The following is a 19,400-nucleotide window of genomic DNA, read 5'->3' as shown; positions in this document are numbered from 1 at the left end:
ATTATTCCATATAATAGTTTTACCATAATGTAAGGCTGTGCTTACAAAAGCCCATCATACAAAAAGAGTCTTCTGGTTAAAGGAAAAAAAAATCCATTCTGCTCTACCTGCATCCCCAATTCCACACAAATGTAACTAACAGTTATTCTTGTGTGTTCACTGCTGTGTTCCTCCTCAGATCCATTTCATGACAATTCTTGAGGGCAGTGAAAAAACATTTTCTTCTAAGCCAATAAACAATTCACTCTGAATGGCAACTTCACCAATAAGTCCTGATTATCCTTTCCTAAAATAGCTTATTAAAAATTATCATTTGTATAGTTTGAGAGGAAGTATTCAAAAGGTACCACATAAGAGGCAGAATTGTATAGGGTGGAGAGGACCAGCCTTACAGTTAGGAACCCCTGGATTCAGGTCCCACCTCTCACATAAACTGGCTGTGTAATCCTGGACAAGTCACTTAACATCCAAGTCCTATGTCAAGGACTATAAGACTAAGTCTTTGACATATAAGTTTTAGTCTCTAAAACTATAGAGAAGTTGGTGATTTGCATTCATGATGGGAGGTTTCTACACCAAAGGGTTCCCTATACCAATGAAATCATACCAAAAAAACTAAGGTTAACATTGGCCAGAGTATGAATCAAATATATATATATATATATATATATATATATATATATATATATAGAAATTCCAAACACTATTTAAAGAGTTTAATCATGAATTTCCCTTAGCACAAAGCTCTGCAAAGACTGTGGACTAAGCTTTTCCAGTCCAGGTTTTATAAGGAAGCATACAAAATTATTTTTTCTTCCTTAAGGTTTCAGCAATGTTTTTCATGTACCATTCCTCTCTTCTCACCTTCATGTTACTCAACAAATGTCTCAAAAAGTGGTAAGGAATGTTCTTAAGAAATACTCATCTTCTTACTAACTGCTGAAACAAGCAAAGGAACCACAAAATAATCAGATTAAAGAGTTTAGCAGTCATTTAGCCTGAATCTTATGCAAGAAAGAGCCCATTTTAGGCTACTACCTTCAAGCAAGGACAAAGATCTACAACATGCTGTGTCCTACAGCTCAGCTGGCCTTATTCCATCATTAGGCACGCTCTTGGCTTTGAAGTTTGGAGGGATACAAAACTATTGACATATAAGTAATTTGAAAACCATGCTTTTCTAGAAATTGTATCCTTAATGGAAAAGAATTAATTTGATCATGTTGTCAAACAACAATCACTTTTTTAAAAAAGAGACATTTTAAAATTTCTCTGACAATTTAGATTATTTTTTTAAAAATTTAATCTAAGTCTAAATAAATTTAGACAATTTAGAAGGCCAGTCCCTGAAACATTAAGAGAATGTAAAACCTGAACTCACATGTAAAGTGATTCAATAAATCAATCCATTATCCTAAGCTACCACTTTAAATATCTATTGACATGTATTGGGGCAAGCTGACTAACTGGAGTAGTAGCTGTTGCAAGAAGGGATACCACTGACAGAGTGAGACATGAGAGAAAAATTCCTTCCCAGTTCCTCATCAAAGTGGATGTACATGAGGTAAGGGAAAATGGTATTTCTTTTCAAATAAAAACCCTCAATATCTAGCAAGCTAATATATAATGATTCCTGCTCCTCTACCACCAGTCATCAATTATCTGATTCACTGGAATCAAGGTATTTTGGCAGAGAAACTATTCTTGCTCATCAAATACAGAAGGTTAACATATGGAGCTTCTGCTTGCCTTTATTCAGGAAATATTGTGGTACTGGACACAGAAAACAAGTCAAGTATTTTATGTATAATTTGTACAGACTATAAGTTAAAAAAGATATCAAGAGGAGAGAGAACAGAAAGTCATCATGGTGAATCCTGCTTGGTTCTTCTTAAGACAATTCGTCCTGATGATGGACAGTTCTTCAGGAGTGATGACTTCGCAGATTTGCATCTTCTGAAGATCTTAGTGAAATACTCTGTTTATCTCTCTTGTACACACACACACACACACATATACAGAGTCCCCAAACTGCAGGCTTGTTCTAGGAGTAGAATTTGCTGTTACTGACTCTCTTCTCCCTTAATCTTAAAGAAATAAACCAAAGTCATGAATTAGACTTAAAAATCCATGTAGTTATACTTTAACATATTTAATATATATTTATCAACCTGCCATCGGGGGGGGGGGAGGAGGAAGGAGGGGAAAAATTGGAACAAAAGGTTTTGAAAAATTACCCATGCATATATCTTGTAAATAAAAAGAGATAATAAAAAAATTAAAAATTAAAAATTAAATAAAAATCCAGGTAGTGAGGTAATAAGAGATACAAACTGAATTTTGAAATATTCACCCACCAAATAGTAAATTATAAGTGTTAATTATAGTCTAACTTTCCCTCTGGAGATGATATTCGTTCTTGGAAAAACTGAACAAAATTTTTGGAAGTTTGTTTATAAAGAACAAAAGGGCAGAGATGATAATACTTCCAGAAAAGCTTATGGAGACAGAAATATAAGCACCTCCCCTTATCTTCAGGAGCTTGGGATCCACAACATAATTGAATCCTTTCAAGCTGGTAATGACTGGTCAATGCTGCCTTACCTCCTGTTGCACTTTTCCTGATACAACTGCAACTGATTCTCATTGACATTGAATTCATTCATGAGAGCATCTCTGTTGGCGTTACGTAAGTTCTGATGAGAGTCATACAAGAAAAGCTCATTATTCAGCTCTTCTTGCCTCCTTCGAAGCTGGCGACAGGAAGAATAAAGCTCTTCTTCACTTTCCTAAAAAGTAAGGTGAAGACCAACAGACACTGAAGATGCAGGTTCAAGTCATCTACTGAATGTCAAAATTGGAAAGAATCTTAAGAGTTAACTGGTCCCATCCCTTTGTTTCAAAGAGGAAGAAGCTAAAGCTTAGAAAGAAAAAGCTGATTTGTCCAAGATTACCCAACTGAGTAATAGCAGAGTGAGATCTAAACACCTCACTTGTAGATTGGGGTTATTTTTAATTTAAGACCCTGGAAGGTCTATTTCTAATTCTACTAGGCTCTTTCTAGTCAAAATGGGGGACTGAATTTATAAAATGTTTTATTTAAAAAAAAAAAATCATGAAATAGAGCCAGGAGTACACTGTACACAGCAACAACAAGACTATATGTTGATCAACTCTGATGGACTTGACTCTTTTCAACAATGAGGTGATTCAAGCAAATTTCAATAGACGTGTGATAGAGAGAGCCATCTGCAACCAGAGAAAGGATTGTGGAGACTAAATATGGATCACAGCATAGTATTTACACTTTTTTGTTGTTATTTGCTTGTACTTTGTTTTCTTTCTCACTTTCCCCCCCCCCTTTTTGATCTAATTTTTCTTGTTTAGAAGAATTGCTCATATTAAACCTATATTGGATTACTTGCTATCTAAGGGAGGAGGTGGGGGGAAGGAGAGAGAAGAATTTGGAGCACAAGATTTTGCAAGGATGAATGTTGAAAACTATCTTTGCATGTATTTTAAAAATAAAAAGCTATTATAAGAAATAAAAAAGTTTTGTTTTTTTTTTAAATTTCACCAATTCAGATCATTTGGCATCCCAGTCAATGTGAATTAATAACAAAGCTAAATTGCTGGTAATTTTTAAACAACATAATTTATAGGCAATGACTTAGAAAATGGTTAATCACATTTCTGTTTTTAAGCACATTGCTAAAAGGGCCCATTATAATATAGTAATTCTCATTATGTAAATTATAGGCAAATAAGAGCTTATAAAGCACTTTAAAAATATTTGTTCTCTTTAGCAATTTAGACATCATGAGCTATAAATGTTTTTTAATAGTTGCTACACAAAGGTAAACTTTAACCCAAGCATGAGGCAGTTTATTATCAATCCCAAGTCAAGAGTGTCTAAATAAATAAGATACAAAATAAAGATACACAATCCTGGTTAAATATATAGATATAGATATATATATATTATCCCTTAACTCCCAAGAAACTAAAGATTGGAACTTTCCAATAATTTACATGTCAACAGGACTAGAAAATAGTTATTCTGTATGCTTTATATTTGGTTACCTAGATAAATGCTCCTTTGTAAGCACCTATCATCCAACTAGGTGATAAAGAATTGGGAATTAACAGAGTAATTAAAACCAGTGAGAAACACAGCACAAGACAGAAAATAATTTCCACCAGATAGCTCAGTGGATAGAGCACTGAACTGGAAGATTAGAGGACCAAAATTCAAAACCCATCTCAGACATTTGGGTCACATCACTTAACTATGGTCATCCTTAACTTTCCTCATCTGCAAAATAGGGATAATTAACAGTATTTGTCTCTTGAGGTTGTTATGAGAATGAAATGACTTACTTATAAAAAGAAAAATTCTTTGCAAAACTTAAAGGATGACATAAATTCTAGTTATTATTATTATAATTATCACTTACATAAACTCAAAACATAAGACTATTTAAAGGAAAGCAGAAGTGTTGGTTCAACACTAGACAGGACTAGAAATGTATAGCAGAACAATCACAATCTCTTACATTATTAAAATCCAGAAAAGGGTGGGGGGGAAGCAACCTATATCTGAGATAGCAAACAGAGAGGAGAAAATTAAGACTCTGTCCTTCAGGGCTCATTCTAAAAGTGTCTGTAAACTAAGGGCATTCACTGTAAGAATCAGAGGTGCTCTCTATATATATATATATGTTATAATCCAATACTTGGCTTGGAATCAAGAAACCTGAGTTCAAATCTTGCCTCTGTCATTTGCTATGTAGCAGAGGTAAAGTCATTTAAGCTCCATAAGGAGTTTCCTCATCCTTAAAATCAATAGTATTTACCTTACAGGCTTATTATGGAAACCAAGTAAAATAAGGCATATAAAGCATTAAATCTTAAAGTATCTTATGTCAGCTAACATGTTATTATTACAAAACCATAATTTTTGTGAACATTTAATTGTTTTTTGTTATTCCGTTCTTTGAGTGCCCTGGAATAGAGCATCAGAAGACAAAGGACTTTATTCTGACTCTCAAACCAACTAGTTATGTGACTGTGAGCAAATTGCTGCAACCTTTCACACTTCAGTTCCTTCATCTATAAAATAATGGATCAGTCAAGATGATCTCTAAGATTCATTCTGGTCTATTGATCTATTTCAAATTAGATCCCTTCAAATATCTTAAGAGAATTATCATCTCTCTTCTGTAGCTTAAACAACCCCATTCCCTTTAACTTTCTTCATAAGGATTTCAATGTCCCTCCACATTCTGATGGGCTAAAAAGACAAGGCTAAGGTGAAGGCTTTTTTCTGGGGGCACAGTATACACCAACTAATGACCAATCTGTGTGTCTGCCAGGGTATGAATAATAATTCTGCTCAATTATTTGGTCACTCAGCTTAATCAAACTGATAAGGGATGTTTTAAAATTAATATCATATCAACTATTAATTATGAGTAAAAGGATTCTTCTGGAATTGCTCCAGTTTGGCAATATCCCTTATTAAAATAACTGCCCAACTGGAAAAATATCAAATGCTCTTGGATAGGGCGAGCAAATATAATAAAGATGACAATTTTAACTAAACTAATCTATTTGTTTAGCACTATACCAGACTCCCAAAAAACTATTTTAATGACCAAGAAAAAATAACAACAAAGTTCATATGGAAAAACAAAAGGTCAAGAATTTCAAGGGAATTAATGAAAAAAAAAATCAAATGAAGGTGGCCTAGCTGTACCAGATCTAAAATGATGTTGATTTAATGGCTAAATGATGGCTAAGAAATAGATTAGTTGATCAGTGGAATAGGTTAGTTTCAAAGGATAAAATAAGTGCCCAGATCTAAACACCCAGAAGGCAGAAAGAAAAGATACCTCCTTTGATGCAGGTACTATGCTCTTACTTAAGATACTGTGTTTGCAAATCTTTTCTAATGGAGCAGTAATGAACTGAACTAGCTATGCCCAGAAAAAGAACTCTGGGAGATGACTAAAAACCATTACATTGAATTCCCAATCCCTATATTTATGCACACCTGCATTTTTGATTTCCTTCACAAGCTAATTGTACAATATTTCAGAGTCTGATTCTTTTTGTACAGCAAAATAACGTTTTGGTCATGTATACTTATTGTGTATCTAATTTATATTTTAATATATTTAACATCTACTGGTCATCCTGCCATCTAGGGGAGGGGGGGGGGGTAAGAGGTGAAAAATTGGAACAAGAGGTTTGGCAATTGTTAATGCTGTAAAGTTACCCATGTATATATCCTGTAAATAAAAGGCTATTAAAGAAAAAAAAAAAAAAGATACTGTGTTTGATCCAGGTATTGTGCTCTAGCTTAAGATCATATTAGCATAACCCAGCTAAGCTGATACTCCATTAATAACCCCATCCAAGATTCTTAGCTTCCCTCCTCAGGAAGTAATCAGTTTTCTCTTAAATATGTTTATCTTTTCTGCCATCTACAGTACTTGGTGGGTATTTAAAGCCATGTACAATCTGTCTCCAGCCTATTTTTCCAGCTTATACATTATTATTCTTCACCAACTCTGTATTTCATCCCAATTGATCTCTTTGCTGTTCTTGATACATAATATCCCATCTCTCATCTTTCTGCCTTCATACAGATTTTTCCCTATTCCTGGAATGCATTCATTCCTTATCTTTGCCTCCCAGAATCCCTTACTTTCCTCAGAATTCGGCCCAAGTGCCATCTTGTACATGAGGACCTTGCTGATCCCAACTGCTAGTGCCTTTTTCATTCTGAATTTGTCTTTTCTTTGTTTACACAGTACACATTTCATATTTTCTTGTATGGGCCATGCTGTTTCCCCTGAAGGACACAGACTGTTTTGTATCTTCAGTGCCAAATATCAGACCAAGCAAATGCTTAATAAATACTTGCTAATTGATTTATACCTTATTATCTAAATCACTTAGAATTTTTCCTAATATTTTCCTAGTATTTTTTATAGTAGTCTCAGATAGGCAAATCCTAATTTGATCAGCCCTCAAGGTCCTTCACAATTTTGTCCCACATCTGAAGTAGACAGCCTACTCTCAGTCCGATCTATACCACCTCAGTTTATATAATACAGAAGTCCTCAATTTGATAAGATATATATAGGGCTACTGCCATACTCATTTCTTTCCACTTCCCTCTACAAAATAGCCCCAGTTCTTTTTCAGTTCTTGTTTCTGATTTTGCTATCTTTATTTTTTCAAGCCAGTACCTACTTTTAGCCCCATCCTCACCTCTTCCCTATCTAATTTGCTATTTCTAATCATCTTTGGCCTTGGAAGCCAGATAACCAACTGAAAGTAATAATAAATAGACTTAGAGTTTAGTGTACAGACCAAGGGTTCTTAACATCATAGATCTCTGGCTTTCTGGTAAAGCCTATGTGTCCCCTCTCAGAATAATGATTTTAAATGCATAAAATACATAGGAATTCAAAGAAAACCAATCATGCTGAAATACAGCTTATCAATGTTTTTTTAAAATCCCCAGGTTAAGAAGTTCTGGCATAGGATGGGACAAATCATATAACAGTTCACTCCCTTCTGTTCTTGGATATGCTCTAGATCAGAAGTGTTACATATGCAGCCTGTGAGCTCATGTGACACAAAATACTCTTGAGTGAAGCTTAAACTAGGAAAATGTAATTGGGAAATATTAGGCAGAATAAATAAAAATAGAATAAAACAAATAACACTGCATTTTAAAACTAAGTCAATATGTGACCCATAAGGATTTTTATCTCGGTGAGTGACCCATTTCTATTTGAATTTGATACCAGTGGACTATTTGATAGTTGACATTGCCCATGTAATTTGCAAATATGTAGTTATTTCTGTGATAGGTAACACATAGCACATTATTGTTAACAAAAAGCTTTATATATGATGTTATTTCATAATATCAACCAATTGCTGTAGCCCCCAAGCAAAACAATAGGATTTAGAGTTGGGAGAGATGACAGCAAACACCTAGAAATCCAACTTGTCCATCTTTAAAGACTGAAGGGAACAATCAAAAAAGTACAATCTGAGGTCTTTCGGGGTTTTTTTTCTTCCTCCTACTAGACTTCTGGTAGAATACACTAAGAAGGTTGAAAGAAGGAAGAGAAATCCAAGGATCTGTTGATGAACTTTTAGCTGAAAGCATTCAGTTCTTTATTTTTTTAGAACTAACTCTTCCTTCAGTGGGTCAATCCTCTGCGCTAATAAAGTATTGGGATGGAGAAATGGACCCAGGGCATTCTACTCACAAGTTCTGAACCACTAACAGAGAAAGAACCCAATGGGACCATCTCTGTTTTCATGATACTCACCAACACAGGACGCATCTCACAGAAAACTAGAAGAGAGGCCAGTTCAATATCTTCACTGTAACCATTTTTAAGAGGAACTGATCTAAACCCTGATGGACAAGAATAAAACAAACACAAAAGAATATGAAAGTTAAGAACCTTTGCTCTGGAAGACAATCAAGAGAGTTCACACATGGTTAGTTCCAAGATATGTGGGTTCAGTGCCTTCTGTGTGGTTCCTGGTTCCTGTAGGAGATGCCTTCTTGCCTTTTTAAAAATACCATAAATTCAGTTCAAACACAATTTCTGCTATCATGACACTTTCAGGAATAAGAGCTGGGAAAATGTGCTTTTATTAAGCATCCTGACATAGCAGAAGAATGGGGAAATATCAATTAACTGAGATACTAAAAACTACAAAAGAAAAAAAAAGGAAAATGTAATTATTATGGAATATCACAAATTCAATTTTAAAGAACAATAGAGGTGGTTTCTTTGACACTGCTACTATCAACAGGTTTAAAGAGACAGAGAAAGACCCAGCCTTTAGGCAGGACTATTGCATGCCAAAGGATCAAAGAACTTTCTCTCTTATTTTTAAAGATTCTCATGGAAGGGAATTAAGATTTCCTAGGCAATTCATGCCACAGTTAACCAAGCTTGTTGAAAAATTCCTCCTTATGTTAAAGCTAAATTTTTTCCCCATTCAAATTTTGTTTTGCACAAAGTAGGAAAGAAATTTTAAAAAATAGTTCATGGAGGTGGATTATTTCTGATCTGAGAAAAACTGAAGGGAGGTAACAGGAATACACGAACATAGAAAGGAGGAAGGGAGAAGAACTTGACATTTCTCATAATTGGCATATTGAAAAGAATAAACAAACCAAGAGAAAAGGTAGGGGAGTATCAGATAAATCTCATTCTTACCTGAATGGACAAAGGTAGGTTGAAAACACACACACACACACACACACACAAACACATAGACACCATTTGGTATAATAATATATCAAACCCAAAGGGAGGAAAATGATTATTTGAGGTGGGAAGAGGCATTAAAAGAATGGATAATACTGGGAAGGGAAGAATTAGAAGCAAAATGAACTTCCTAATCTTGAAGACAGCAAAAAGAGGGAAAAATTGAAATCTAAAAATATGTCTAACATTACTTCTTAAACAACTGGGATTTTTGGCTAAACAAACTCTATAGTGTATAAATGCAATAGAATATTATTGTGCCTTAAGAAATTATAAAATTAGCTGGGTAATTTGAAATGATCCTGAGTGAAATGAGAAAAAAACAGGAGAATAACTTATACAAGGATAACAGCAACACTTTAAAAAAAATTGTGTTTTGTGTGTGTGTGTGTGTGATCCTGTGCAAGTCATTTAATCTCAATTGCCTTCCCCGGCCCCTCCAAAAAATTGAAAGATTTAACTCTGACCAAATTGATGACCAAACATGTCTCCAAAAGACTCATGATGAAGCATGTTATCCTGACAAAAAAGTGGCAGAAACAAGGTGAAGAAACAAATTCCTCTTCAACACTGAATGGCTCACCTCTGAATCTTCTTCAGGATCTTGTCTTATTTTGGCCAAAAGGCCAAAATAAAAATATTCAATAATGAAAAATGACAATGGGCCAATATGCATGCATGAAATTCACAAGAAACAACTTTTCATTAAAATTAGACAGCATAAGTAGAAATTATTTTGCATAACTCCTTCCTTGCCCACTGAGCCATTATACCAAAGGTGAGGAGACATGATCTGCCTTTCAGAAGAAATGAAATAAATCCAGTTGGTCAAGTCTACAGTAATCCTGTGTAAAAACGTTAGCCAATGAGAGGCATTGTCACACAAAAGGGGAATCTGCTTCTGGCACAGATGTCCTGGCAAGAAAGACTACAGTACATACTGGTTGCTAAAAGGGAAATGAAAAGTACTTCCAAAGTCAAGCCTCATTGATTTGGACTAACTGGGGAGAAGGCCAGTCTGGATCAGGAAAACGTTTCAATTACAGGAATTGTTTTAAATGCTTTTTTATTACTTTCAAGTACATATAGTCAGACCACTGAAGCTAACCAGGGGTTGTTGCCAAGTAGAGTTTCTTTGGGACTTACCCTACTCATGGACAGTGAAGTGATTTTTAATTAGAATATAAATAAACAGATACTTCTAAAGTGTTGGGGAAAAAAACAGCAAACGGCCTAAGCATTGGCCAAAAATCTTGCTTATACTATTAATTTGCTTAGGAGATTTCTCTTCACAGATAGTCCAGTAAGATAACCTTAGTCAATTTTATGTCTAATTTAAGAGAAATTCCCCCAAAGCTTTAAATTTGAATTTGAATCCATGAGATTTGTTTATTTAGGAAAGGAGAAGTTTAGGCAACATTGCTGCTTTATGGCATGAGAAATACATAGGAACTAGGATCCAAAACCAACCCTTTGCTCTGCCAGGAGTCCCCAATAACATCCAGAAATTTGATTTCAGTCTTTTTGGAAGCAAAGAATAGAATAAAGTCAGTCTATGTTTTTTCTTTGAATCTGCAGTAGACAGAGGGAGGGCAATAGAATACCATTTTCAGAGAGAATTCAGATATTACATCTAAGCATAGGTTGTCTGTTGACATAGCATACTCCATATGACCCCATTAATTCAGACATTCATTCAGTATTCAATAAACATTTATTACAGGCTAAAGCACTTTGGGAATACAAGGATAAAATGAAGTATTCTCTGCTCTCAAGGAGATTACATTCTGTAGGATATATACATATCCAGAAGAGAAAACACAAAATGTGTAAAATGTAAGTACAAAAGGAACTGAGTGGGAAGGTGGCAGCAATAAAACCTAGGAGAATTACGAAAGGCCTCAGGTGTAGGAGTGGGCCCGAGGCAAATGTCAACAAGATTTCCGAGTTTAGCAAACACAACTGGGGAGGGAACCATAGCAAAATAGGATTAAACTATTAGCCCAGAAAGGTGAAAGAAAAGTAAATAAAACATGCTTTTGATTTTTTAATAGCAAAATAAACTTATTATGATGGTCTAAACATGTCAATCTCCTAATCAAAAAAATTTTAGTGTTGCTTCTTGGATAAAGTACAAACTGCACTGTTTAGCATGTACAGCCTTTCTCTTTCTTTAGCCAACTTTTCCAGATTTTACTATACATTACTCTCCCTTATGAACTCTAAATTGACCTATGACATCCATTTTTCATCTCAATACCTGTGCACAGACTGTCTTGCCTTCTTACCTTCACCCCTATATCTGGAATACACTTCCTCCTTCCCTCTGACTTGTAGAATCTCTAGCTTCTTTTCAGGCAGAACCCATCTGAGGCCCATCTTTTTCCTTTCAGTTCCTAGTACCTTCCCCCTTTGAATATATTTTGTATTTCCTCATCTGTATATGTGTTTCTCCCCTTTCCCAATAAATATAAACTCCTTGAGAACAGGAACTATTAAACTTGTCTTTGCTCTCTGTGCTGGGAGCACAGCAGAGACTTTTAAATGATTGCTTAATATTTTAATAATGTTTAAAAAAATTGTTCCCAAGTTTATTATACTATGTTATATTTTATTCCACAAATTTAAAAAAATAAAAATAAAAATGATTGTTGAATGAATGGTGCCAAACCAGCAATATCCAATTATAGAATTTCTCTGCAAAGTATACCATGGCAATAGGGTGAGGAAGCAAGGTGAATATCTTAATACAAAGACTTATAATGATATTCCTTATTCGAAAGAAGATGTTAAAAGATCCCAGGAGTCAGTGAGCAAAATAACTCTACTTTGAGCCTGAGGCAGAAATTCAAAATAACAGAAAGAAAAACTGATTTATGCCCAAAGTGAGATAAGAAGTCTGAGGAGAGCCCATATTGATCTGTTTAATCAAATTGACTTTTACCTGATTTGATTCCTTTAATGGGATAAGTAGCATGTGCCAGAAAGTTGGGATCGCTGAACATATCCTCCTCATACACAACAAATCGTAGAAATGCAAGATTTGGGTCATAAATCTCAAATGTCACTTTTTCCTGAGTAGAAGCCCAGACTGGACTCAGGCCATTATCATCTGGAATAAAACCAAAGTTCATAAGAGAGATTGTACTTCCACACCCATGACGCCAAGACATTCATTCCACAGTTTTCTGCTCAGGTGTTTTGAAAAATACCTCGATTTCCTCAGGAGGTGCAATAGACTTAAACAATACAATTAAGCTTAGAACTCCACAAAGACCTTATTCCAAGGTTTCTATATCCCATACAGAATTGCATTTTCCCACTTTCTTTGCTATAGGTCAACAAGGTTTTCCCAGGTGAGGAAAGGAAACAATTTTCACTGCCTACCTCTTCAATTCAATACAACAGATATATGGTGATATTATTCCTCTATTCACCCCCTTTGTTCCTTCCTCCAACTATATAAGTTCCTTGGGGAAGAGGTCTGTTTCTTCTTGTTCTTTGTATCCCAACCCCTAATATAGTGCTCAGCATATAGCAGGTTTCCAATAAATACGTGATAAATTAAATAGGAGCTCCTACTATAGACAAAGCATTAACCTTGGCATGTGGAATACAAAGATAAAAAGCATGATGTTGTCCCTCTCCCAAAGAAGCTTTTAATATAGTAGAGGGATAAGATAAATACACAAGTAATTAAATTAAGTTACAAGGGCTTTGGAGAGGACCAAAGAATCAAGAGAAGCTCAAGAACAGATGGATAGCTCCCAAGAAAGCTAGGTAGCCAAGTGGAGAGAGTGCTGTACTAGAAATCAGAAGGAGTTCAAATCTTCCCTCAGACATTTAACAATAATAATAATAATAATAATAATAACAACAACAACTTACTATATACCAGGTACTGTGCTAAGTGCTTTATAAATGTTATTTCTTTGATTTTTTACAACACTGGGAGGTAGGAGCTTTTATCAGCTCCATTTTACAGATAAGGAAACTGAGGCAAATAGTGGTTAAGTGACTTGATCAGGATCACACAGCTAGTAAGTGTCTGAGGTCAGATTTAAACTTACTTAGGTTTTCCTGATTCCAGGTCCAGAGCTCTGTCTACTACATCATCTTGTTACCTAGCTCTGTGTAACTCTGGACAAATATTTCAAGTTTGCCTCAATTTCCTCAACTGTTAAATGGGAATAATAAGAGCATCTACACTCACAGGGTGAGGACAAATGAGACATTTGTAAAAGTGCTTAGCACAGTGCCTGCACATAGTAGGTATTTCATAAATGTCTGGAAGAGTCCCCAAGAGGACACAGAGTCTCTATCCCCACCATTCCTGGAGCTCAGCACCCGGACATAATGGTTCCCTGGGCCACCGTACCCAGCGATCTGACTCAGAGAGAAATGTGGGATCAGAACCGTTGTGCTCAGCTTTGCTTGGGGCCCTAGTCACCATTTGCTTCTCATTCTCCATCAGGGAGGGATCTCTTCAGTGTATTTATGCAAATATTTTTTCCAACCTAAAGACCAAAGAATTGGGTTCCAGATTTCAGTTACGTTTACTTAGGACCCCAATCCATGCTACTTCTGGTGTGATTACACCCACTCAAAATGCTTGCCTCCTTTCCTCCCATTTCTTCAGATCCTTTAGGAAGGATTTAAGATTTGAGCTTGACCTCAAAAGACACACAAAATTTTAATAGATGAACAGGAAGAGTGGCGCAAAGAGCCTGGATTGTTAAAACAGATGTCCCTAGTTCAAATCTCAGATCTAGAACTATGAGCCACCAAAAAAGTCTTTTCACTTCCTTATCCTTTAAATGAGAAGACTGAATTAGATGGTCTCTGAGGTCCCTTCCAGCTCTAAAATTTTATAATCCTTTGATCTGATTGAGTATTTCAAGTGGGTACAACGGCAAATTCAGAAGGTTGCAGGAAGCTGTATTGCTGCACATGCATGGTTGGTATAATGAGCTTGATTTTGTGTCCTGTAGGTCAGAAAAGAAACATCCATCTTCCTTCCATCAGCAGCTCGGCTTGAAATCTCTCCTTCCTTTTCACTCCAAAAATAATTGGTCTGTAGTAGCAATTAATAATATAGTGTGTGCTAATATCTCTGCTATGGTTCTCTCATGCCATCATTTCAATCTTGTTATTTAACTTTTCCTGCCTTAGTATCTGACCTCCACAACTAGGCTGTGAGGTTTGTGAATGCAACGCTGGGCTTGCACTTCACTGTATCCCCCACACTGCCAAGTAGAAGGAGATGGCCAATTAACATTAGTTCATTTTAACCAACATTGCAAAGTTATAATAGGTGTTATAGGAAGAGAACCAAAGGCTTTGAAGTAAAGAAGGCCTGAGTTCAAAATTGCCTCAGATACCAATTAGCTGGGTAACTAAGTCATTTAATCTCAGTTTTCTCATCTGTAAAATGAACATAATAATAGTATCCACTTTGGGCAGCAACATGGCACAGTGGATAGAGTGCTGAACCCTGAGTTCAAATCCAGCCTCAGACACTAGCTTTAACCTTGCTTGCCTCAGTTTCCTCATCTGTAAAGTGAGCTGGAGAAGGAAATTGAAAATTACTCTAATACCTTTGCCAAGAAACCCCTCCCCCCTGAATAATAGACATGACTGAAACAGAACACTCAGCAGCAACAACAATACTTCACAGGGATATTGTGAGAGTCAAATGAATTTACAGATAAAGCATTTTGCAAATTAAAAAAGTGATATATAAATGCTACCTGCTATCATCATTATTGTGATTATTACTAATAGTAATAATGAAAACCACATGAGCCCAGAGCCACCCTACTAGAGAAGGAATACCTAAAAGCCATTTTGGTATAAACTAAGCCAAGAAGAAATGTTGGTTTTAATACCCATTGTCAGGGTCCCCACTGCTCAACAGAGCCTTTCATTTTCCCCAGGAGGATGTCCTCAAAAGGATCCGCAGGGGACACTGAGTCCCAAACCTGCTCAGAAGATGCGATTCTCCATCCACCTACACTGATGCTGAAAACTCCTGGATGATCAGGGATGATTTGTCAAGCCCAGGAGATTTGCCCTAATTAAGTCAAGTTCCTCAAAGGCTTCAAGGTTTGTCTCTTGAGCTGCCCAATATAAAGGCTGCATTCATCAGAGAAACCCTAAGGAAACACCGTTTCCTGGTGAATTCATTTACCCATGCTGGGTAACTGAGCACTGCCTCAAGTGAAAAACATGGATCGACATGCTGGGTACAAAGGAGTCTACTTCTGCTTAACGCAGGAGGAAGGAATGTCTCATGGGAGAGGTCCAGGGACTGAAGGCCCACGGGTTGCAGCCCTGGCTCTCCGGGCCCATCTCCTCCAGCCCAGGACACAGCATCATGCCAGTATTTACCCCCACTCAGCAGAGTCTAACAATTAGGAAAATCCCACAACACAATATCCCTTCTGAATGGTTTTTTCTTTGGGCCAGAAGCCAAGACCCACCAGACTTCTTCACATATCATGTGTTAATTCACTTGTGTGCACACTCAAGACAACTTGCCAACAGTGATAAAAGTTCTGGATTTGGGGTCAGAAAGATAGGGGGTCAAAGCCAGATTCATAGCTGTGTGACTCCTTGTCTGAAAATGGGAATAAGCGGAGCATCTATCTCCCAGAGTTGTTTTAAATGTAAGCAATGAAATAATATATGTGAAGCACTCCATGAACCTTAAAGTGCTTAATTAATGGGTGCCATTATTATTAACTGCTTGAATCTATCTCATGCTAAATAAATACATATGAGGCCTCAGTCAAAAACACATTTTTTTAAGTGCTTCTAAGAGCCACAGCAGAAAGAGACCGCCAACCAAAGGATTCATGACTGTGAGTTCCTAGAGTAGAAATTAGTTGTTTTTTGCCTTTCCCTTAATCAGGCCCGATCATACCAGAGAGGATGTCTGAGGGAAATGGCTCATTTCTGTCTGAGATTTTTGTTTTTGTGTTTTGGGGTTTTTTAATGTTCACAGCTATAATGCACAGACATCATTCAAGAGGGACCTGAGGACTTGCATTGGCCAATCATTAAGTTAACAAGTATTTAAGTGCCTATAAATGGCAGACTGAAGGACAACTGAACGTTCAGAGTTTGAAGCCTAAAAGGAATATGAATCCTACGATTATAATGAAATTCCCCTTTTCCCTTCTACATGCAAGTTCAGAAAGCTGCCATCCACATATTTTGCCATTGCTGGCATCCTTTTTGGATGATGTAAAAGGTCAACAAGATGATGCAGTGGATAGAACACTGGGCTTGGAATCAGCAAGAATCATCTTCATGAGCTCAATCTGGCCTCAGACACTTCCCAGCTGTGTGAGTCTAGGCAAGTCACTTAATCCTGTTTGCCTCAGTTTGCACATCTGAAAATGAGCTGGTAAAGGAAAAAGCAAACTATTCCAGCATCAGGAAGAGCCAGACACAACTGAAAAAACTCAACACCAGGGTGATTTAAAAAGAAAGGAAGGTTATTAGGATACTTACTTACTACAGTAGTCTTGAATTTGTTATTATCATACTCAGTCCCACAAATTTCCACTTCTACAAATGGACAGGCAATGCTTCGGCCAAGCTTGGGTAGATGACGAGCCCCCAGGACCTAGGACACAAGGTACATCAGTCATTCCTAGGTCCCTTCCCCCTATAGTAGTATAGGGACAGTGATGTGACTTCATCTGTTTCTAAAGTGCTGTGGATTTTTCACTGCAACCATTCATCCCACAGATCCCATCTCTGTTGTGGCTCGTGAGAAGAGCAGATTCGACATGCAGGTATTTCCCTGACTGCTAGCATTCACCTTGTTACCTTAGACAGCCCTTCATCTTTATCTCGTCAGTACAGATACCAGACTGCTCCCAATGGCTTATTCCTTGTGCTTCTTTCGAGGGGAGGGAGGGCTAGAAAAAAATTCTGGTGCTGGCAAGTTTTACTTTTATTGTTCAACTCTTTCAGTCATATCCAGTTCTCTGTGACCCCCTTTGGGGTTTTCTTGGCAAAGATACTGGAATGTTTGCCATGACCTTCTCCGGCTCATTTTACAGATGAGGAAACTGAGGGGAACAGGGTTGAGTGACTTGTACAGGAGTATTTTTAAAATCAGGTCTTTCTGTCTCTATACCCAGCACTCTGTCCGCTGCACCACTGAGCTGCCCAAGTTGTTCCTAGTCATTTGTATTTATGAAGAGAGGAAAAGGACAAAAGAAGTATTTGTCCAGGGTTATGAGGCTGGCAGGTATGAATTTATTGGCTATTTGTGTCTTGCCTCTATGTGGAAACCTACTGGTCTGTAACAGACAGTGGAGAAGCTCTAGAGTCCCACTGCTCCTTCCAGCTGCAGGGAGGTAAATAAGCATGCTTGCATGGATTCAGTTACGTGGGACAGTACAGAAGAAAAGTAGCATTTCTCCTATATTTGGTCTTTTTTTTTTCTCCTGAGGCAATTGGGGTTAAGTGACTTGCCCAGGATCACACACCTAAGAAGTATTAAGTGTCTGAGAGCAGATTTGAACTCAGATCCTCATGACTTCAGGAATAGTGCTCTATCCCCTGTACCACCTGGCTGCTCCCTTGTTTTTGGTCTTTATGGAAGGTCTTTGTTTGGATGGGACTATGTTGGAAAGGCTGTTAAAGAGAAGCACACTTTTGAAACTTAGGGGGACTTGTGAAATGATTCAACCATTCTGGGAAACAAAAAGGCAACTGGTAGCTCAGTGGATAGAGCTCCAGAATTGGAGTCAGGAAGGCCTGAGTTCAAATCCAGCCTCAAACGTTTACCAGCTGTATGACTCTGGCCAAGTCACTTAATCCTATTTGCCTTGGAAACAGTTAGTGGCCCAGTGGATGGCATGCTGGCTCTGGCATTAGAAAGACCTGAGTTCACATTCAGCCTACTAGCTGTATGGATCTTGAAAAGTCATTTAACCTCTGCCTCAGTTTCTTTAACTGCAAAAGGGTTGCTAGGAAGATCAAATGAAATAGTATTCTTTTTTCTAAGTACTTAGTACAGTGCCTGATACATGGCAGGTACTATATAAATGTTTATTCCCTTAAAAAAAAAAAAAAGAGAGAGACTTCTCTAATGAAAGTGACTAAAATGTCCTTACCATTTGATTCAGACTTCCTTTTCTAAATCTCAGGAATACCCAGGAAAGTGAGATATAAAAAGAAAGGTCTTATATATGCCAGAATATTAATAGCAGCACTGTGTGTAAGAGCAAAGAATTGTAAATAAAGCAGATGCTTATCAGCTGAATAATGGCCATATACAGTACAGAGGTAGCCAAGTAGCACAATAGACAAAGTGCTAGACGTGAGTCAAAAAGGTTCCTCTTCCCGAGTTCAAATCTAGTCTTAGACACTTATTGGTTGTGTAACTCTGAGCAAGTCAGTTAACCCCATTTGCCTGAGTTTCCTCATCTGTAAAATGAGCTAGAGAAAGAAATGTCAAACTGCTCTAGTACCTTTGCCAAGAAAACCTCAAATGGGGTTATGAAAAGTTAGACACTACTGAAAAGAAACGATTCCAAACAATAGAAAGCTGTATGTTTTTGTTGATTTTTGCTGAACTTTTTTCCACCTCCTTTTTATTCTTTGTTAAAAGGGATGACTCTCTGTGAGGAGAAAATGAAGGTGGAAGAGATATACTGGGAAATGTAAATGCTACAAAAACAAAAGATAATTTCTTTCATAATTAAACTCTTTTGTCACATGAGTTTGACTTCTGGACTTTCTCAAATCTTTTGAAAAACTCAATCAGGTATTTTTTTTCTCTCACTGTTCTTAGAAGAGAAAAAAAAAATCATATGAAAATAATATGCTCACACACCATAAAGTGAAAAGAAAAAGTCTGACACCATCATAAACCATAAAAGTTTTTAATGACAAACTGTAATCAGGAATTCTAGAAAGAGTAGAATTAGATTTTTTTTTAACCTTTGGGGATTTGATTTTTTAGTTTTTGTTTGTAATTCTGTTTTGATGTCTTGCTTTTGCCTGCCTTTCTTCAGAACCCAGATTTCTGTGCCATAGCTGGCATACCTGCTGAGCCTT

At 36.8% G+C, this 19,400-nt stretch overlaps 1 protein-coding gene across 4 annotated transcripts in view; it reads right to left on the bottom strand.

Moving 5' to 3' along the window:
* Positions 1–1,725: 1,725 nt before the first annotated feature.
* The window catches only part of PLCG2 (phospholipase C gamma 2), a 157,449-nt gene continuing 139,774 nt past the window's right edge, over positions 1,726–19,400 (bottom strand). For all 4 annotated transcript variants that reach the window (XM_023494629.2, XM_023494626.2, XM_023494627.2 and 1 more), the window contains 5 exons: positions 16,836–16,950; positions 12,262–12,429; positions 8,361–8,449; positions 2,605–2,789; positions 1,726–2,087 (listed from right to left, as the gene is read on the bottom strand). In XM_023494629.2, coding sequence (XP_023350397.1) covers positions 2,045–2,087; positions 2,605–2,789; positions 8,361–8,449; positions 12,262–12,429; positions 16,836–16,950 — 600 coding nt within the window. In that variant the 3' untranslated portion in view covers positions 1,726–2,044. The remainder of the gene's footprint in view (positions 2,088–2,604; positions 2,790–8,360; positions 8,450–12,261; positions 12,430–16,835; positions 16,951–19,400) is intronic.

The sequence above is a fragment of the Sarcophilus harrisii genome, chromosome 2 (assembly GCF_902635505.1).
Source record: "Sarcophilus harrisii chromosome 2, mSarHar1.11, whole genome shotgun sequence".
In the NCBI taxonomy this organism is placed as follows: domain Eukaryota; kingdom Metazoa; phylum Chordata; class Mammalia; order Dasyuromorphia; family Dasyuridae; genus Sarcophilus; species Sarcophilus harrisii.
The sequence above is the reverse complement of the archived record's forward strand: the minus strand, read 5'-3'. Positions and strand labels throughout refer to the sequence as shown.